Source organism: Squalius cephalus (assembly GCF_949319135.1).
Source record: "Squalius cephalus genome assembly, chromosome: 24".
In the NCBI taxonomy this organism is placed as follows: Eukaryota; Metazoa; Chordata; class Actinopteri; order Cypriniformes; family Leuciscidae; genus Squalius; species Squalius cephalus.
In genome coordinates, this window is record NC_137145.1 from 27,349,430 (window position 1) to 27,371,835 (window position 22,406).

Sequence of the window (22,406 nt, forward strand, 5' to 3'; positions counted from 1 at the left end):
AGTGTTTGGGAAACCTGTTTGGAAACAATGCGTTTAAGGATGCTTTCACTCTTGCAGTTCTGGTGCGCATCTGGGTTCAGTTCATTTGGATGATGTGAAGGCTGTGTTCTCAAGTGCGCACCCACGAACCCAACCCGAGTCTGCATAAAAAGGGTGGTATGGGGTACGGTTCATGTGAACTCCGGTACGGTTCGCTAGTGATTTGAAAGCAATTGTACTTAATTGCGGGAGTGAACCACTATTGGTGGAATATTATTGGATAAAACTGTGTGCTTGTGTGTGTGTTCTCACTCACTGTCCTGACAAGCATGAGTGATACACTGCAATGAGAATGCAGTTGCAACCCAACTGTGTTTGGGTCAGGTAATTGCACCAAGTGTGAAAGCACCCTAAGGGTACGTTTACACGACAACGATTTGCTTCAAACGGAGTTTTTCATTTGAATTTCCCCCTGTAGAGACGACACTATTGTCAAAATGATCCCCATTCACACGGATCCGTGAAAACAGCTAAAAACGCTGCATTCTGCTGCCAGGCCAGTAGATGGCGATGAAACACTAAAGACTAAACACGTAATACGCATGTGCATGATGCTTTTGTTGTTTACACGGAGACCGTTTTCAAAAACTTGCACTTTGAAACCTGTTTTCAAAATTTTGCATTTTCATGCACCCAAAACGCCATTGTCGTGTAAATGAACGGCGAAAACACATAAAACGTTTTAAGTTTTAGTTGAAAACGGTGTCATGTAAACAGCGCCTAATACACTATTTATGAAGACTGCTAATTTAATTGTAAAGCCATAGACATGTTTGTCCAACGCATGGTGGTTAAAAAACTCAGATTTGGAGTGTGGATTTTCCATAGCCACAGTCACCCTTAGTTGGCTCACTTGGGGCTTAAAAACATAACCCTAACCCATATCCCAATAATCTTGCTTCTTCCAGCGGAAGTTTACATATTAGCAACTGTTTCAGGTCACGACCCCACAACAGAACATTGAGTCCCATTATTGAGTTCAACCAGACGGGAAGGAAGGTCAAAGCTGTTGACATAACGCACTGCTTCAGATCTCAGGGAGAAGGCAGTATCTCAGTGACTGAATGGATCCTCTGTGCGGGATCTGAGAGACCTCAGCTGTCCCTGAAACCCTTAAAGAATGACTGCTTGTGTCTGCGCCCAAATAGAAAGTGTTTGAAATAGTGAGAGTTTTGTCTTTGTCAGAACATGTTCATTGGAAAACAAAGATTGTCTTATTCTTCACAGGTCAAAATAATTATGTGCAGATACAAAAGACATGTCCTCAGTTGGTCAGCAAGCACTGTGTGGTCAATGGCAGATGTGTTTAATGCCACGACTAGGGGCCGGTTGCATAAACCACTTAGACTAGTCTTACAAGTTAGTCTGCAGTCCATAGTTTTTTAATGCTTTAAAGCTGCAGTCCATAGTTTTTTCTCTTTGTCGCCATCTCTTTTCAAAATCTGCAATTGCAGTTATTTGCGGAATTGTCAACTTTACGTGGGTTGTGCCTCGGCACGGCACAGCACGGATGAATCCAGTGTTTTGAGGAGAATGTGCGGCTGTCAATGGTGTGATACTGTCATTCGCAATCACAGATTCTACTTTTTGGAAGTATGACCAACATAAGAATTTTCACCAGAAAATGTAATCTGAACAAGTAACATCCACTTTTGTTCTGACCAACTAAGCAAAAAGAAGCATTGCAGTAAATCACGCTGATTAAATCTAACGATCGCTTATCATATCACGTCAAACTGTGCAAATTATACTTTGTTCTCAAATTGTTAATGTTAACAACATCAGCACTGAGTGACTACATTTAATGCCCTTCTGATATTTATCCTTGTTTTCGCATGGCCCGGTTGCAGTCTCTTTTGTTCTGTAGTCACTCTGAAGTCTTTTGCATTTTACAATGGGTGAATCTCCAGTTTAGGGATGCAGCGATACCACTTTTTTGGAAAACGAGTACGAGCTACGAGTACTTGCATTTCAGTACTCGCCGATACCGATACCGATACCGAGTACTTAATAAAAAAAACATGATTTAAATTTACAGGTAACAGCTTTAGTCATATAATTTAACAAAAAAACAAGGGACTAGTTTGGAATTAAGAACATTTATTTAAAATGAAAAGCATGTTGTATGCAACATATTACAGAATAAATAATTATAAAAAAATTTTTAAACAGTGACAGTGCAACTCAAGTATTTTTTTCAGTTTGTTGTAAACTCTGCCGCTTTGGACAACACAAGGGGCATTAATAAACATCTTTGCTATTTAGTGCACAATATTTGAATAAACTAACAACATCTACCAACATAGAACTGTGGCAGTCAGTGCAACTGAGGTAGGTATTAACATCAAGTCTAAGACGACTCACTTAATGGAGCCTGTTTAGAAAAAGTGAGTGGCAGGTTTTTTTTTAAGAAAAGTAGCTTTTCTGCATTATCAGCAGTCAGCCTGTTTCTGTTTTCATCTATAATGTGTGACACTGAGCTAAAAAGCCTTTCACTTTCCACACTGCTACATGGGGCTGAGAGGTATTTATGGGCCATTTTAGCCAAAGTGGGGAACCTGATTTTGTTGACACCCCAGTACTTCAGAGGACTGTCTTCACGAGGGCTTGGGGCCTCTCTGAGGTATGTGTCGAGCTCAATGGCAGCACCTGCTGCCAGCGGCTGTGCTGCCTGGGGCTGCTCCTCAGCGGTTTCTTCAAATACAGTGTCCAGACTGCTGCTAGTGCTGGCCTGGGCCTTGAGGAACAGTTTAGCAGGAGGTTCTGCAGCTTCTGCCCGACTCCCCTCTGCCTCAGCTCTGGACATCATCTGCAGCTCCTGCTTCAGGTGCAGCTTGGCCTCCGGAGCAGTGTTGTTGGAGAAGAAGCGATCTTTATACCTGAACAAAATTCATGAATGTATTAATATGTGCAAAAATAGGACAGATTTTAGTTTCCCCTAAACCACTGTCACAAATGCCAGCCATTTGGCTTTCTGGTAGTAATAAGGGAAATATATTTCATATTATATATATTGCATACATTTGTATTTGTGTATTTTAGTTACGGAATGTTTAAAATGAAAACTATTTTCCGCCCCACTGCTATAGCATCAGCTATGCTCCTCTGTGCTAATAAGCCCTCGTGAACAGCCAGTTGGAGCGTGTGCGCGACACACGGCAGACTTGGGAGCCCTGCGTCATTCATGGCTTTAATCATGTTTTTGGCATTGTCACGAAGCACAACATGTACTGATGTTTTAGGTATACCCCATGTCTGGAGCATTTCCTCAAACACATGCGCTATAGCCTGGCTGGTGTGCGAGCCGCGGAATTGTTTCGCATGTAATATGGCTCGTTGCTGCGTGAAACTCTCGTCTATCCACTGGGAGGTTAGGCTAATTAGCGACACGGGGCTAACACTGCTTGTCCAAATATCCGTGGTGAAACTAAACGCAGAGGAGGCTTGCAGTAGGCTGTGGATATGTTTTTTCACGGAGTCGTGTAGTTTAGGCAGCTCCGTATCAGTCATGTAGCGGCGGCTTTGGACATCATATCTGGGCTCCAGAACATGGAGGAGACGCAGGAATCCCACATTTTTTACTTGAGAGTGGCTGGTCACTCAATGCAATGTACTCGATAATTGCCTGTGTTATTTTCACAGCACGTGGATTGTCTCTGGACATTTTCTCTCGTCTTGCAAGAGTTTGCTGCAGCGTGGGTTGTGTTGGTTTAGAAGCGTGGGTAAACTCTTTGTACTCGTGGTCGTGTTGGGATTTTAGGTGCTTGATTAAATTACTTGTGTTAAATGCGCTACCATTTAAACCTCCTCTGGACAATTTCGCTGAGCACAATTTGCAGTCCGCCTTTGTTTTGTCATCTTCATTCACTTTGAAATAGTTCCACACGGCTGACATGTTTCGCCTCGCCTTCTCCCCGCTCTGAGCTGCAGCCGGGGCCTGGGGGCGGGCACTCGGTGCCTGTGATTAACCCCTTACACGCCGCTCAAACATAGACATTTCTCAGACCGTGGTATCGGTCCCCGGTATTGGGGGACTTTTAACGAGTATGAGTACTTTAGAAAATGTGGTATCGAGGCCGATACCGGTATCGGTATCGGTGCATCCCTACTCCAGTTGTCACTGGTGATTGTCGTTTGAACCTTTCTGGATCCACCATCAAATTGATAAGTTTAATTATATCAAGTGCTGCGAGAAAAGACTATAAATCTCCACCACCGACATCCTCACACGCAATATAGCCTACTAGCCGAGACTCTTCTTTTTGTGTACAGATGTGACGTAATGACATGCTCGAATTTCCCATGGAAATCCACCAGTACCACTGGAATTAAAAACATTATTACAAGCTTACCGTTTTGAATTAAGATAAGGCAAGCATATAATTTTGAACATTGGCTGATTATGTACATGCTCAAATTTATTTTGGATAATTTTTAACCCATAAAAGTTACGGACTGCAGCTTTAAGTCAGTTACATAAAAACGTACATTGGCATAATTTGATACCGAAAAGTAAGACTAACCATCCCTTAAATAACTGCTAGTGGGCCATACTAGATCTTAACATAATGTCTAAGTTTATGCTACTGGCCCCGGCTGTCATTGAGCATCAGTCGACTTCGTTTGTGTGTTGTGTTCTGCACTGTTGGCACTTTTTGGACCCGTTGCTTTTCGGGCGATTGCGCATGTTGAATTGGCGGCAGAACTATCGGTGAGAGAGATCACTCTGATTGGATGTTCAGCTTAGAGAACCAGTGCATGAGAAGAAAAAAAAACGTGATGAAAACAAGCAAACAACAAAGTCAAGAGGGGGCACTCTTTTAATTTTACATGATTTCACCGAATCCATTAGGGCTGTACTGTCCTAGTCGATTAGTCGATTAGTTGGTCGATACGTTCTGGTTCGACCAAAATTCTGATTGGTCGATTTTCTGCCGCGTTTATTTCATCAGTTTTGCCGCGCTGAGGCGCGCTCATTTCATCAGGTGGAAAGCACTAACTGCTAATGGGGGTGTTTTCAGAGTACCCTTGTTTCACTGTAACAGTCTGTCTTCAAAACACCCCCCTTGTTTTCACCTTTTTTGGATTAGTTCAACCCAAGAGAGAGCGTCGAGCGTAGAAGGTTTGATGCTGAATATTATTTATGTGAGAGCGTTTAATAGTCAGTCCTCTTCTAACATGTCAACAACAAAGAAATCGACAGTGTGGCAGCATTTTGTTAAAATTGATAACAGGAAAAAGGTCGAATGCAAAGTTTGCAAGCAACAGTTTTCCACAGCTTGACGACAAACATGACATATCATCTAAAAGTGGTAAGCTCACTTGTCTGCGTTAGCTTGCCCTGTCTGTTTTGAGTAGGCTATGAACATATCAGAATTTGCATATTTCAATGTTTTAGTGTGATAACCTAACTTTTTTATTTGGAGCCTAATGCGCAATTGCGCTGTGCTGTTGGTTGTGTTAGTTTTGAGCCTAGGATGCTTTATTTTTCAGTTATGCACTTTATTTCGTTTCTGCTCTTGATCTGGTTTGTTTAATAAATATTATTTTTTTATTAAAGTGGACGTGCCTTTTGTGTTTATTAAGAGTAAAAGCTTTAAGCTAATAGTCTATTCGTGTCTCAGCTGCGAAGCTGAGCTCATGTTCAGCCTCGCTCGCTGCGAGGACATGCACGGTGAAATGATAGTGTCTGACAGTTATAACTTATTATTATAACATATGACAAAAATAATTGTCTAAATTATGTTGCATATTCCTCAACAGTTCTTGTGATGATATCACTAGTTGACAACATAGTACTATTTTCGGAAATCATAAGCTATGATATTGCGCAGGTGCACGTGATGCAGCGCTGTCAGAGCTGACAGACTCGAGTGTCAGACTCATTTCAGTGCAAAATAATTAGGTCAAAAACGATTTAATATACTGCAAATAGCCTACTAATGTTAGTTGTTTATGTTTATTTATAATTCATTTAGGCGGACAACAAGGCTACCAAGTACTGCGCACAGTGCGCATCTAATTAATTTAACGTTTTTTTTTCTAACGTCATTTTTAGTCGATTTTAGTCGATTTTTAGTCGACAATTTCAGGACTTCAGTCGACCAAGATTTTCTTTGGTTGAGTACAGCCCTAGAATCCATCTGTGGTGAGCACGACTGGTCTGAAAGCACGCTCTGCTTTGTTTAGGGTTTGGTCCACAGTCCTGGCACTTCTGGTTTCCTTTTTTGAATTTTGCATATGGACTGCTGCCACCTGCTGCTGCCACCTGCTGGTGTGGAGAGTTATTTCATCTCACACACACGCACAGAACACACATGCTATTTGGGCGATGGATGTAGTCTTTAGGGTGTGTTCAAGCACAACATTTTGGCGACGTAAGGTGACACAACAGTCGGCTTTCATCACCGCCAATGCTTTGATGACGTTTGGTATGCTTGGGCATTTACATTGAACTGAGTTAAAATATAGTATCGATCAGAGTTGAGTCAGATGTGTTTGATTAAGGGGACATATCAAATGTGCAGTGCTGGGAAACACTGGTCACTATGAGTTATTGAGTTATTCCCATGTGAGCATCAGTGAGGTCAGTGATGGGGTCTGTCCTGCTCTTCCAAATGATCCCAAAGGTGTTCAGTGAAGAGTCGCTGCAGAATCGTGTCTCACCAGCTCAGAGCTGCTCAGTTTTGGCAGCAGGTGGGAGTCTCTTTCTCTGGCGTATGTCCTTAGACCTTCAGTTCTGTTGAGGTGAGCCAGTCCAGCGTCCTATGATCAAGGTCAGTTAAATCACGTTCGCCGTTCGGGGGCCGATATATGGGGCAGCTAGTTAAAATGTGTTCCACAGTTTGTAGTGGGTCTCCACACTCGCATTGAAGACTTTCCGCTCTGCCCCACTTCATCACTGCTGCCCCGAAGCGCCCCACACCTGTCCTCAGGCTGTTGTGGATTGTCCACTGCTTTCTGGGCAGGCTCTGGGCAGGAACGTCCGTGGGTCTTCAACGTAGAGGTGTAACCGAGATGGTTCTGCTGACTTCCACTGGTCCTTCCATTTAGCCTTGCATATGTTGACTGGTGTAGTGTGGAGCAGTTCTTGGGCATGTGTTGCAAAAGGTCACCGGGACTTGAGGATTCATCCCACCTCCTCCAGAAAATCGCCACGGAGACACCACAGCACATGCGCCTCATGTCCCGGCGACCTTTTGCAACAGGATGGGTGTCCAGCGAGTGAGCCTGTGCCTCTCGAGCGAGAGCCAGAATTGCTCCTATTCACCTGAACTCTGCAGGGGGAATTCCTCTGAGGATGGGCAGTTGGTTGGTTGGAGTGGCTCGTAGGCATCTGGAGATAGTCTGTAAGGCGGTGTTAAGGGCAGTGTCCAGCTTAATTAATGACATGGGGGCTACGGCACCAGGCCGGAGCACAGTATTCGGCACTTGAGAACACCAGGGCCTCGGTGGAGATGCAAAGCGTCTTTGTGGAGGCTCCCCATGTAGTGCCGGCTAGGCGCCATATCAGCGTGGCACAGTAGGTTGTCTTTGCCTTGACCGTGTCCAGGTGTTGTCTAAATGACAGTGTTCTGTCAAGCTTCACGCCAAGGTATGTGGGGAAGGGCTGGTACTGTAGCCGGGTGTTGTCAACAGGGGCTGAAATTAACACCCGACCACACGCCAAATGCGGGTGAATTCTGCAATTGGCGGGTAACACTGTCAATCTACCTGCCACATTGGCAGGTAGCCACTGAGCCCCTTCGCGGGGAGTTTGATTGACAGGCGATCTGGCCAATCATAATCCGCCGAATCCGGCTTTTTTTGTCCGACAAAGCAGTCAGGAGAGTTCAACGTTGGAGGATTTGAACTTGAAAAAACGGAGTATACTGAGTAGGCCTACTGACATCTTTCCGCAGTTAAAACTAACCACATTCCTACTTATGTTAATTCATGTTTATTTGATGCTATAAATTAACTAGAAGGAAGAGATGATCGGTTCACGAGCAGCTTTAACTGAGGCACAGTGATCTGTCAAGACACATTAGGCTACAGAGTCACAAAACGGTATTGTCTAAATTTCTTTAAAAATTACCAAATTTTAACGTTGATACTTTGTTTAAAATCAAAAGTAACTAGGACTGTGTTGTCTGCCAGCGTGTTGTCAGTGTCCTCTCTGCTGCGCGATGTGTTTTTCATTGCGTGAGATCATGGTTTGGCGTGAGCGCGGTGTAGCTTGTCGGACATAGCAACAGTAACTAAAGGGGCCGGGTCTTTGCAAAGGTTTTTTTTTTTTTTTTTTGCAACTGTTGTTCTTTGACATTTAAACGAAGTCAGCCATTTCGTTGGATTTTAGCTAAAAAATGTGGTGGCCCATTACTGGAGTAAAGAAAGCATCTGTGAAAGCAGCGCAGTTTGAGTGTTTCGGAACGTATATGTGATCGGAGAGAAAGATGAGGCCCTTCTCTGACTACGTTTGAATGTGTGAGTTAAACTGTTGGTGAGATGAGATGATAATGCAACGCTGAGTTGCACAGATTTTGGGAATTGGGAACCGGTGAGAAAATAGCGGTAGCCTACCCGGTAACTTTACCAGTAATAACAATATTAATTTAGTTCTGCTTAACGGTTCCTGAACGCTGTAACTAACAGCTGCCCAGCCATCAACACAGCCGCGTGTGATTTGTTTACATACGAGCTGCACTAGGTCTATATCTGTATTCTAAGAGTTATTATTACTTGTATGGATCTCGTTAATAACTTGACAGCACTTAAATGTGTATTCTTACAAGTTAAAGAACAAATGTTTGTGCAATTCCTTTTTTTCACCTTTTATGAGGCCAAAAAAAAAAAAAAAACCGGCTGGTAAAAAGTTACTGTGGCAGGTGGATTTTTAAATCCACCTGCCACAGTGGCTGGTGGTCAAAAAAGTTAACTTCAGGCCCTGGTTGTCAACCATGATGTTCATTTCGTGGGACGCCTCTTTGTTGTAGAGGTGCAACATTGATGATACGGTCTTGTCAGTGCTAAGCTTGAGGCGCCAGTTCTTCAGGTATGAAGACAGGATGTTCATGTCTTTAGAGAGGCCCTCCTCTACTGCTTCCCAGGATGGCTTGCTCAATAAGATGGCCAGGTCATTTGCATAGCCTAACTTCCTCGATTGTGTAGCAGGTAGATCGTGGATGTAGATGTTGAACAGCATACCTGTAGGTGACAGCACTGAGCCTTGTGGGACACCGTTCTTGAGCTTTCTCACCCTACTGCTTTGGCCATTGCTGATGTGTAGCCGAAAGCTGCAGTTACTCAGCATCTCCATTATGAGGCTCACAATGCGCTTGTCTGGGATGGTTTCCAGAAGCTTCATATGTAGTCCGCGCAGCCAGACAGTATAATATGCGGCTGTGAGGTCAAGGAAAACGGTGCCAGCCTTCTCTCCTGTCTGGAAGCTGTCCTCTATGTCTTGGCACAGGAGGGTCACCTGGTTTGTTATTGACCTACCGCTACGAAAGCCAGCTTGTTCTTTGGGCAGTTGGGAGTCGACCACTGGATTGAGACGCACCAGAATAAGTCGTTCAAGGAGCTTGTATGGAACGCAGAGCAGTGAGACGGGCCGGTATCCCTTGGGGTTGTTTACGTTGAGCTGAAGTAGCGTTAACGCTAGGGCTGCGGTCTACGGCCGTTGTGAAGACATCAGTTTCGCTTTGGAGCATGCAACCTTGCAACTACTCCTTGCTACTAGTAGGGGAGGCCACGTAGAGGCTAATTGATTGTCCGGAGAAGAAAAAGTGAACGCTACCAGGAGTCCTGTGTCGTGCCAATAGTGAAGCATCCTGGGACCATCCATGTGTTGCTTTTCATTCACTATGAATGCTCAATGAATTGCTCTCTCACAATTCTGCCCAAAAACAATGCCATGAATAAAGAATGGCATCAAAACGTCCTGCAAGAGGAGTTCTCCCAACAACCCAGGAGCAATCTGGTGATGATCCGTGCATTTTCCAGCATGATCTAAAGTCACATTTATTTATATGACGCTTTTTACAATACAGATTGTTTCAAAGCAGCTTTACAGTGATAACAGGAAAATTATGCAACAAAGTTTGTTTCCAGAAGAAAATAGCGTCACAGTCCAGCTTAAGTTCAGTGTATTTAGTTCATTATTTTTATATATAGCCGCTCTGGAGAAAACCATGATGTCATCGTCCAGCTATCAGTTCTCATATAATGGTGTCAATGCAGACAGATCAATATTATTGTTGAATATTAAATTAAATGTTAAATTTAATGTCCCGAACTAAGCAAGCCAAAAGCCAATGGCAACAAAGATGAAAAAAGGCGACAAAGGCGACAGTGGCAAGGAACCAAAACTCCATCAGTGACAGAATGGAGAAAAAAACCTGGATCATTTGGGGGGCCAGTTCTCCTCTGGTCAACGAAGGAACAGTGTCTGGATCATTTGGGGGGCCAGTTCTCCTCTGGTCAACGAAGGAACAGTGTATGATTATGATTCAGGCAGCATTACAGGTCAGAAGTCAGATTGGATTGAAACAATCAGAATATTATCCAGTTCCATCTGGTTGAAGATCGGAGTCACACCGGTATGGAGACGGGTTTGTTGAGGATCAGTGCCGATGGCTGTCGTGTCGATGAGGCCTTACAGGGTGGAGTCTCGTTGACACAATCTCTGCTGACACTTCAGGGATGCATTGCGGTCATTTCTAGGCACAGGTCCTCCATCTGATCCGGCTGACTACATCATGCGTTGTGGTCGTGTCTAGGCGCAGGTCCTCCATCTGATCTGGAGACGGCCCGGATCCGGCTGACTACATCTTGCGTTGTGGTCGTGTCTAGGCGCAGGTCCACCATCTGATCTGGATACAGGTGTTACATCGAGTAAATCGGGTGTTATAGGAAGTGTTCCCGGTTCCCGCTGACCTAATTTATGCAGCCTAATAATTATTTAACTGATTTGAATAATAGGGTGTGTATGCAAGGTTAAAGTGATTTGTTTTTAGTCTAGATTTTAACAAACAGAGTGTGTCTGCTTCCCGGACAATGTTAGGAAGACAGTGCCAGAGTTTTGGTGCTAAATAGGAGAAGGATCTACCGCCAGCAGTCGATTTTGATATTCTAGGTATTATCAACTGGCCGGAATTTTGAGATCGCAATAGACGTGAAGGACTATAATGCGTTAAGAGCTCGCTCAAGTACTGCGGAGCTAAACCATTTAGTGCTTTGTAAGTAATCAGCAATATTTTAAAGTTTATACGATGTTTAATAGGCAGCCAATGCAGTGTTGACAGAACTGGGCTAATATGGTCATACTTCCTGGTTCTGGTAAGAACTCGAGTTGCTGCGTTTTGAACCAGCTGTAGTTTGTTTATTAAGCGTGCAGGGCAACCACCCAGTAGAGCATTACAATAGTCTAGCCTTGAGGTCATGAACGCATGAACTAATTGTTCCGCATTTGCCATTGAAAGCATATGACGTAATTCAGATATATTTTTAAGATGGAAGAATGCGGTTTTACAGATACTAGACACATGACTTTCAAATGAAAGATTGGTATCAAAGAGCACACCCAGGTTCCTAACCGACGACGAAGACTTGACAGAGCAGCCATCAAGTGTTAGACAGTATTCTAGATTATTACGTGCAAAGCTTTTTGGTCCAGTCATTAGAAACTCAGTTTTAAGTAATTAAGTAATAGGAAATTTACTAGTCATCCAAATTTTTATATCAGCTATGCATTCTGTTAATTTCTTGATGATGGATGACCATGTCACAAGGCAAGAGTGCTCGGATATCGTTACATTGAAATTTTGGATCCTAGCCATGCAACTCCAGACCTTAAACCCATAGAGAACCTGTGGTCAATCCTCAAAAGATTTGTGGACAAGCAGAAGCCCACAAAGAGTGATCAACTCCGAGCACTTATGGAGCAAGAGTGGATCGCCGTCAGTCAGGATTTGGCCCAGATGCTTATATCCAGCATGCCAGAGCGAACTGCAGAGGTTACGAAGAAAGGTCAACACTGTAAACATTGACATATATTGAATGTTTTTACCAATAAAAGCCTTTAAAACTTATGAAATGCTTTTCATTGTTTTCCAGTAACATGTGAAAAGAATTATCTACAAACACTGAAGCAGCAAGCTTTGCGAAACACAAAATTTACGTCACTGCCACGGCTGTATTTAATATAGAGGTATTGCGACAAGCGTTCTGTGCCACACAATTCAATCCGTCCAAACACTCTCAAAAATACAGGTTTTTATCTGCATCTGTTGTTCCATGAAGAAACTTTAACATCCATGGAACCTTTCCATTGCACAGAAGGTCCTTTATAGTTGAATAAGGTTCACACTAAGAAAACATGGTTCAGAACCGTTCACTGAAAGGGCATTGGGGAACCGAAAATGGTTCTTCTATCGCAACACTGTGAAAACCCCACTTTTGTCACTGCCAAACTTTTACACTAGCACCACACACTGATAGTGATGTAAAGAACTGGAATGAGACAGCTGTACATTTTGTCAGCGACTTTGTCAGGGAACCGTATATGAAAGTGTCATTGAACCTGGTGTGAGTGACATTCAGTGAACAGGAACTTTCAGACCGAGAGGCTCATTATATCATCGAGAAACACTGAGCCTTTGCTAAAGTCAGCAGTCCTGTCTGGAATGAAGCATGCTGTATATGTGAGATGGCAGGTGCATTATGCAAAACTATTATTACTATTATTGCTAGAACTAGTTCAAGTAATGAGTCCTGATGCTCTTTTCACAGCTCAATCACAGTTTGACCCATTTTTTTATTTTAAGACACTGTCAGTCTGTTTCTCGAATAATCTCTGGCCTCTTATCAGTAGCAGGTTAATTTCAATTGTAGAATGCCCTCATTTTCTGAGCTGGAAAGTTCTGATGTAACCCAGTTCACAATTTCACAACATTATCAGTCCTGTCTCCATTATTTGACAGGAGGACCGCATGAAACAAAGGCCACTGTCAACTTTTTCAGGTGACACACTAAACACAGATTAAATTTCAGTGTGCCACCTTCTATCGCAGGTATAAAGTATGCAAATACTTGTCCATTTATCTTGAATCTCCTATACATGAGCAGTGCATGAAACACACAGCTCACAGTTACTGTATGAATACTTTTAACATTTAACATGATCAGACTGACAGGAAGATTCATCATTAGGACTGAGAGGGAAAACAAATCTAATAGTCTTACAATACTTCCTTAAATCAGAAGTCTTAGTGGACAGAAGACACATGCTGATGATCTCAACAGACTAAATTTTGTTTTTCTATCACTAAATAATGATGTACTGTAGGTTTAGAGGTGTGTTGAATTTTAGGATTTAAGATATCAAGCACTCAGTGCCTTAATCCTTCATATATTGGATATAGATATTTTTCAGGGCTGACTGTATAGTTGACTGTTTTGAATGTTTAAGGCTTCAGTCACTGTTCCCTTTCAGTTCAGTGGTCATTTCCTGGACGTTCAAGCTCAATAATGTGTGTCATGTGACTCTGACGGGCACATGCTCGGTCTTCTCCTCTGTAAAATCTCAGCTTTTAAAAAAGGCACTACAGAGGTTGTTGGCATTAACATCATCACCCCGAACAGGAAAACCCATGAAGTCTCACATAATCAGTGTTGGGGATAACGCTGTCACAGTTATGCTCTGTTCAGTTGTTCCTGTGGTGTCTGTATGAGGATCTCATTAGTTGCTATGGTGTCTGATTAGTTAATTTTGATCCAGCTGTTCCTGTTTAGTGTCCTCATTTACATGTGTATTTATATGTCCTGTTCTGTTCAGTCATCACTGGTTAATGTTTGTGTTAACGTGGTGGTATGCTATTAGATTACTTTGTATCTTCTTCATTGTGCGTTTTAAACCGTAAAAAAATGCATTGCAAGTAACGTGAGTTACTTTATCAGATTACTTAGTAAAGTAACACATTACTTTTAAATTTACAACAAAATATCTGAGTTTTCAAAAGTGACTTTTCCCATGTATTGACTGACAGCTCTATTGTCCCCATGTTGGGAGAATGGTGAGTGCAGAGGCGTGAGTGAAAACATGAGTATTGTAGACTAAATGTGAACATCCGTTTACTCATCTCACTTGCACAAAAACACATTCAGTGTTCCTCAAAATGAAGTAAAATGCAAACTCTGCATATTATGCAAACCTGCAATTATTAAATAGTTTAAATTACACAAATATACTTTATGAATTTAATCTCACTTTATTAACCAATGTCTTCGCTGCTGACCTTCAATTATCCAATGCAGCCATATCAATAAGCAAAAATCACTTTAGATAAACAACCCCAACTTCTTCTACGATCTAGAATGGCAGCAGCTGAAAATAGCTGAAACTATATTTGCCAAAAATAAAAATGTTTTTTTTAAATTTATTAAAAATATACAAGCAAGTAAAAGTAATGCAAAAATAATGGATCACATTATACTGTCCATAAAAAGTAACTAAGTTACGCAATTAGTTACTTTTAAAGTAACACAATATTGTAACTTTACTTTTAACAGTAACTTTCTCCTGCACAGTCACGACCTTGCAAACTATTCTAACTCAGATGCAATTGTGGTGTCCGTTTACAGACTACATTTAGCTTTTTACTTCTGCCGATTGTAGTTAGGCTTCAATTTGTGTTCATTTGTAAAGATTATTATGATGAACAAAGTATGTAAGAATCATGAACTTTTTTTTAAAACTTATTTTATGAAAAAATTGTTTTTTGTTGTTGAGGGATCCAGGGTGATGCTAAATTTCGGTTTGGCCTACAATAACACACCATCACTGCAGCACTATTCATCATAGTCTAATAAATCATGTCAGAAACGTTCTTCTTTGAAATAAAATACTTCTCCAACTTTATGTATGTACTGTATTTGCCTGGAGTGACGAAATGCAGTTTTTAGTTAATGCAGTTTGGGTGGATCAACAATAGGTGGACCAGTAGGGCTGCACAATTAATCGAATTTATAATTGCGATTACATACGGATGCCACAATTCTGTACTCGTTTAAAGGCGCAATTACAAAAAAAATGTTCACTTACATTATTCTGTGTGCTTAAGATGTGTTTTTTTCTTTCTACAGCTTATATTAAGGGTTTTCCCCCATTGTTTTAAATTTAGTTTTAGTAAAACATTATAATAACATGCATATATTTACTTTTGTTTGGTGTCTTAAATCATAATTTTTTTTTTATATTTGACATTTGAGGCTTAATGCTATAGAAAAGCAAAAAAAAGAGTGTTTTCAGCTTGTTTATAACAATATGGCAAGCAGTCGCTTCAAACAATGGCATAAAGCTATTCAAAACATCATTCAATGTTCAAAATTGTGATAATCGTAATTAATAATCGCAATTACAATTTCAAGGGAATAATCGACAGTTATGATTTTTGTCATAATCCTGCCACCCTGGCCCTTATGATTCTGGGACTTCTCCTTGGTGAGCTCTCCAGAGCCCCTCACACCAAACTCAAGAAGATTAGCCTCTCCTCAGGAAACTGGAGATCATCATCATGGTAAGACTTCCTTCCTCTGGGTCCAGCTTCAGTCACTCTCCAGGTCCATCAGCGCCAGCCTCATACCAGCTCACGGGACAGTTTCACCATCCGGAGAGCCTCTGCCAGGGGTCGCCTAGACCTGTCTCTTCGAGGACCTGCACCAAAATATTACAATATTACGAGTAATTGTATTGACACTCATAGCGCCGTAGCGTTGGATTACAGCGCTTCCCAAGAAGAAACTACAGATTGGAGCTCTTCACTGAGAATCGAAATTAGGACAGCCGACACTAGATGAGACACAGAATTCCCTAATTGGATTTTACGTCAAGGGAAATCTGAAATCATGAGCCAGATGAGTCCTGCTTCAGAGGGGAGCTCTTCCCTCTCAGCGCTCACCAGAGTGAGCTTCCTCCATCCAGGAGCGGGAGCGGGAGCGGGAGCGTTGGCCAGAGCCAGGACTGCCGGGATCAGACCCGCACTGAGCCCGAAGCCTCTCGTTCTCCCCCCGGTTCCTGCTGTCCCCGTGGTGAGCCTCAGCAAGCCTCGGGCGCCGCACACCAGCTGGGTGCACAGCGCCAAACAGAAAGAGGAAGCCTGTGCCAAGAGCAGAGCGAGCGAGAGCAAGAGGTCCTTCCTGTGCGCGGTCGTCGAGCGCTCCTCCAAGCTGTATGGGGACCGACACACACCTGTCCTGCGGCACAGCTCCTCAGGGGACGCACCTGACGCGGGCATGACATCACTTCCTGTCCAGGACGCACCTGACGCGGGCATGACATCACTTCCTGTCCAGGACTCCGCTGAGACTTCGCCAGTGACGGCAGAAACACAGATCATCATGGTGCCGTCGGCAAGACTCAGACCTGCCGTTCCTGTCAAGGTACATGCGCTTCCACTAATAATGCTTCTTCTCTGTCTTTAACTCACACTGTACATTAAAGCACATCTGATGGATTTACAGATATGTTGTATTATGGTTAATTTACCACTGGTATATGCATGTGTTCAGACTCACAGTGTCATCACAGCACTGTTTTAGACTGATTTGAAGAGCGCCTCTTTGGGATTTGAGTGTTTTGAGTGTTGTTTGTCTCTCCACCCAGATGTGCTGATTACAGCTGATATCTGAAGCCCATCTTGGCCATTCCTCACATTAAATGGACTAGAACCAATTTTCAACTTCCTCTTTTACTTTTTACAAGTTTTGAGGATTGCACAATGGCCCCAAAACATATTTGGACATTTAGTTCATACTTAAAATGAGTGAATGTATTTTGTATGGAGAAAATATGAAAGCAACTGTTATTTATTGTGAAAGTGCACTTGACATCAAGAGTGATTTAGGGTCAACTCTTCTTGGGGCAGTGCATTCTTCCTGTAGAATTTCACTTCCTTAAATATGATTGATTTAATGAAAATGGATTTAACAACATTGTGTCAGGTTTCTCATTCAAACATGATTGTATCATGTGAAACTGACTTAAAACAGCCACTCTTTGGCTTAACTCCATGTTTTCATGCTGAAAGAACATGTTTCAATCAAGTAGAAAGCTGGATTCCCACTTGCCATCATGCTTTGTACAGGGCTGGTTAGGGAGATCGGCGGTGCGTCTGAAATCTCGTACTGTCTGGTATAGGTAGGTACTACATTTTAATTTGAATTTACTTCGCGAAAAGTATGCTCTGCCTGTATATACTGTAGTATGAAAATGGGTACTATGAAATTAGGACATACTACATTCGCCATGTTATTACTGTCAGAATCTCGCCGGAAGCAGAAGGCCATCCCGGGACTTTTGTTTTTCAGATATGTATTCGGACAAACTACTCGGTTGGTGCTCTGTTTTTTGCATGTATTAGTAGATAACTATTCATTTTTAGACACAGCGTAAGTGTTGAAATAGTGTTATTTTATGCATTTTTAACAAGATGTGAAATGAGGAGACTTGTTAATCTATTACTTTGGTATTGAAAAGAGTTTGTGTTGGTGTTTCTGGGGGTTTAGCACTTTGGTGAAGTGTTGAGGATGTGTTTGGGTTGAGGAGGACCAGCTAACAAGAGTTCAAGTTACATAAAAGTGCAACTATATGGGAATGCCATGGATTAACCAGTACCATCCTCTGGCTGCCAACACCCATCATGTGTACAGAAAAGTATATTTGGCTGAATTTTATTCAATAGTGGACAATGATTTCACATGATGGAAACATGTAGGATGAACTAAACCGAATTCAACTTCGATGAATCCAGTAACTTGATTCAAGCAAGTATTTATGCAACTTATTACAAAACTTCATGCTATCTCCAAGAGATAACATGTTTTCATCGTGTGGAACCATCATGTTTTTCATCAGCCAAAGATATTTTTGTTGAGTATATGATGTGTTTGTAAATAAAATAATGTATAATAATAATAATAATCTTTCTTAGTAAAGTAATGCAAGCATCACAACAAAATGAACAAACAAAATGAATCAGCACAGATTACATCAAAAGAGAAATCAATTACCATAGGTGAAAAAGCCAGAGGTAACCAAAGACCTGGTGGTCACTCAGAGACTGATCACATGTAATTGCATGTGTGCCTCCTGGGAACGTCACTGCCGTTTGCAGCACATACTCATACACGTGAGTTACAAAAGCTCTGCAGTTTCCCTCTACAATAAATGTTCAATTTAGCAATATCACAGGAGTACAAATGCTGCTGTTATAGATATCACTATGATAGTACAATAGTAGCCTGGTTAAAACCAGACCATTCTCAGTAGTAACTGAGTTATGGTCTGGCAAAGCTGCTTTAATAACTCATTTTCAAAGGGGCGTCACCAACGGACGTCGCTCAAATGCCTCTGGGCGCAATTGGATAGACCTAAAACTCCTAAAACCAATCAGAGCGATCGGCATCATGTAAAGCCATATGCGGTGTCCCAAAGTTACACTACGCCATAAAAGTATGTACTCTTTTTGTGAAGAAAAGGTATTTACTTTTGAATGTGTAGCAAAAAAGAAGGCAAGCTTTGGGACATACTACTTCATCATCTTTATCGGACGGATCTGTCGCGTGCATCCTGTCACGTAAACTGCCCTGTCAATCATCGTGTCACAGTTAAAATCCTCTATTAAATCTAATTTAATTTCCTACCGTTTCGGAGAGAAATGCAGTAGCACGTTCATCTGCCAGTGGGTCTTTCATGGAGACTGTCCTCATGTGTTTGCAATTTGAATATAATAATGCATTTAAAAGTTGAACGGACGTCACTCAAATGCCTCTGGGCGCAATTGGATAGACCTAAAACCAATCAGAGCGATCGTCATTGTGTAAAGCCCGCCTCAACGTTTCTGATTGGTGCCGCGATTTCGACGGCATGGAAATGGACTTGATTGAGATCTTTGCCAGACTACTTGCAGAGCAAATCTAAATTTGCCGGAAGTTGTCTGGGTTTTTCCAGGCTAGTACAATAGCACAATTGTGAGTAAAAGTTAAAGGATGGGTAGCTGATTTGTTCCAGAAACATTTTATGTTATACTGGTTGAAAGTCTTCACATCCTGATAGCAATCACTAAGTTAAGTGGTCTAAGTGTAGTATTTAGAGTAAATAATGTATTTATATGTGTATTTATTTTCTGTGGAAAGGAGTAAGACCATAAAATATTCGTCCAATCCTTGCATTTGGTCTGAATGCAATGATGCGATGTCCTGCCTGTCAGTGTGTGTACATCAGTGTTTCATGCTCTCCAGAGTTAAGCCCTATTCGACAGGACTAGTGTGACATGGAGAGGTGGGGTAAAGTCATTATTAGCAGAGCTTCTCAGGGATTTTAGTCCCGTCCGAATGTGCATCTCAGCGATCATGACGGACAATGTCAGGAAAGATTTCGGCGACTTTTACCTTCAGTAAAAAGGTCAGGAAAAATGACTTTAGGTGATCCTAATCCCGTGCGGATAGACCCGCTGTAAATATGTACGTAAATATTCCATAATTTCCTGTTTAAAATGATTTTTCCCTGGTTTTTCAAGTATGGAGACCCTTGAAGAAGCATCAGTTGCGTTCTAGACGCTGGGACGAGTCTGTGGCAAAACTCAAGTGTTTCACACACACCATTCAGATCAGAGAGAAGATCGACAGCACTTGTTAGAGGCACGAAACATCTTTTAGCGTTAGGTAAGTGCCTATTACCAACACAATCCAATCTGAAGTTAATTAATACATCGTTCGACCGGACATAACTGTTTTATATATATAAAGGTTAGATGTGTTTGCGCACGTGATATCAGGAAGCAGCGTAACACACACATGAGGACAGGAGTGACGGCGGTGTGTAAATCGAGTTACTCCCCCACTTCTGCTAGTTTTACTGAGATCTCTTATCCAGTGCGAACTGGCCATTAATATTACAGACGTCCTGTGGTAAAATTAGGCTACATTACTCCATCTACCCTAGTAAAGTTGATCCCGTCCGAATAGGGCTTTAGACAGACGTCAGTCACCGAGCGCCACAAACAGCAGCCGCCTTTTACAGTTCCTCCTGAACCAAAACAACCAGCTGATGCTGTTCACACACCATATCTACTGTAATCTGGAGAGATGCAAACCCGTGACGTTATTCTCTGAGCGGTTTGTGACTCGAATTTATGGTGTTTCAATGGCAACATTATCAACGCCGAAATCAATCTGCAGCAGTCAGGTGGTACAGGTCAGCGCTCTGTAAGCTGTTTATTATTATTGTAATGTTATGTACTTTAAAACATGAGGTAGTTTAACGCCGTCTCTCGTGGCGCTTTGCAGACTGTTGTGTGTGTGTGTTCATGTGTTTGGAGGAGGAGTGGCGTTAGAGGCGCTTTGAAGGAAGGGTGGGATCTCATGCTTTCAAAGCTAGCTCGCTATTGCTAGCCTCTCCGAAAATTGCCTACCCTACCTTTAATACTGAGTAATTTAGAGTTATGTTAAAATGTGGGCAGTCATTTTGTGTATATAGGCCTATTCTTTTCTCCTCTAATGAAAAATAAAGCATCAAGCTTTGAATGTGGCCCTGAATATTGGGTGTGTATTTGAACCTCTTTTACACTCACATTGAATTATAAAGCAGATGCTTTTATCCAGAGTGACTTACAAAAGTGGATCGTTGCAAGCAATTTGTTAATAGAAACCAACCAACAGTGATTTGCAGTACATGGCACCAAGTTTCATGTGTAGCTATAGTAGGATAAAAGAAAGAGAGATGCATAAAATGTGTAAAAAATAAAATGCATCAGCACAGTCTTAACTTTAAGTATGCCTATATGCATTTAATTATTACATTTAAAGTAGTTTAAAATGTATATAGGCTACAGTATATCAAAGACATAGCCTAATATTATCTTATCATATTGGCCACACCCTAAAAAAGTTGCTTGTAAAGAAAAGCCCCGGATGTCCTGGTGAAGATTTAACATCTGGATTTAAAACAGTGCCATGCATGATGACGTCAGAGCGCGCGCACACGAGCTCCCGCGCGCACTCTCACAGGACTGTACCAACTGACGCCAGACTGAGGGGACGCGCAACAACACACACACACACGCACACACGCTGCTGCTCTTAAACTGAGCTGAAGTAAATCACAGTGATGCTCAACATCCAGCTTTAAATGACTGTTGCTGAATGTGAATCATTCTGCCGGTGAGTTTCCCTGTTTGTTTTGCTGTTTTCGTTCAGTGTTTTGCGCGATTCCCGATAACTCGCTTCACGCGCTTTCACTTCTGCAATATTCCCTGTTGGTGTCATACATTCAGTTTCAGTCTAAACGCGATTGTGTGTGTGTTTGACAGAAAACACACTTTAAACATGTTTATGTGTGTAGCTGCAGCTTCTCGTTCACATCTAACGTTAGTAGTGAAGCTAACAGACTTTAGCACAAGGATATGAATGAGTGAAAAATAAATGAGAATCAAATAGTGATGAGGAGGAGGAGGAGGAAGAGGAGAAGAAAAACACACTGCGATTCCTCTCTATATTCAGTTTTTTCGTCTTCATTCAGGACAGAGCTTTACTGTTGTTTGCTGGCTGGCGAGATGAACGATGATTTGATTTCCATGTGATGATGCTGTGCCTCTGACCTAAATGCGCGTTATAACACTGTAAATATAGTGTAATAATAATAATATTAACAGTGTATTTGAGTTGAATGATCAGTGCTGGGTGAGAGTTACGATAGACCCTCAGCACAAACATCACTGTTCAGCCTTTGTGTTCATTGTCTGCTGATGTTTGATCAAACCAGCCAATCAGCAGTGTGCTTCACTGAGCTCTGGTCCTGTAGGTCTGCTTCCAGAGACACAGCACTGTCACGTGACACATCCATCCTGAGCTTCAGTGTTTGGTGGCACAGTGCTTATAGTTTATGGATGAAATATTTAGAGACTTGAGGCAGCAACCTTTCAGTGACCATCCCATCATTAACCACGAAGCTACACCACACCGGCCAACCTTGCGTGAAAACATGGAAAACATGGATCTGTCTTGGAAAACATGGATTTTGTTTTAGCATTTTGTTCTTCCATGGTGCTACAATTGTTATGGCAAATGTGATGCTGATTTTTGATTGAACTGTCACTGTCATGTACACATTTGCAGACTCTAAACGACTGTATATCAATGAGAAGTTGAACATTAAATGTAGAATTGCACTGCACACTTAATAATTAAAAACATTAAAGGATTTTGTACTTTTAAAAGTACATTTTTTGTTAGTAATCACCATATTTTGTATGTAAATGCACTTAATGTTGCATTATTGATCTTCTTTTCCATCAATAGTGTTTAAAAACCTAATGTTATTAATCGTCAAT

The 22,406-nt window shown here is 41.8% G+C and overlaps 2 protein-coding genes across 4 annotated transcripts in view; one reads left to right on the forward strand and one right to left on the reverse strand.

Annotated features, from left to right (window-relative positions):
* Positions 1-22,406, reverse strand: part of sh2d4a (SH2 domain containing 4A) — a 52,755-nt gene that overhangs the window by 20,298 nt on the left and 10,051 nt on the right. The window lies entirely within an intron of this gene.
* The window catches only part of psd3l (pleckstrin and Sec7 domain containing 3, like), a 127,234-nt gene continuing 119,766 nt past the window's right edge, over positions 14,939-22,406 (forward strand). For 2 of the 3 annotated variants that reach the window (XM_079862232.1, XM_079862233.1), the window contains exon 1: positions 14,939-16,458. In XM_079862232.1, coding sequence (XP_079718358.1) covers positions 15,925-16,458 — 534 coding nt within the window. In that variant the 5' untranslated portion in view covers positions 14,939-15,924. Of the gene's footprint in view, positions 16,459-21,103; positions 21,238-22,406 lie in introns of those variants that run through there. The other variant, XM_079862234.1, reaches the window with a different exon arrangement.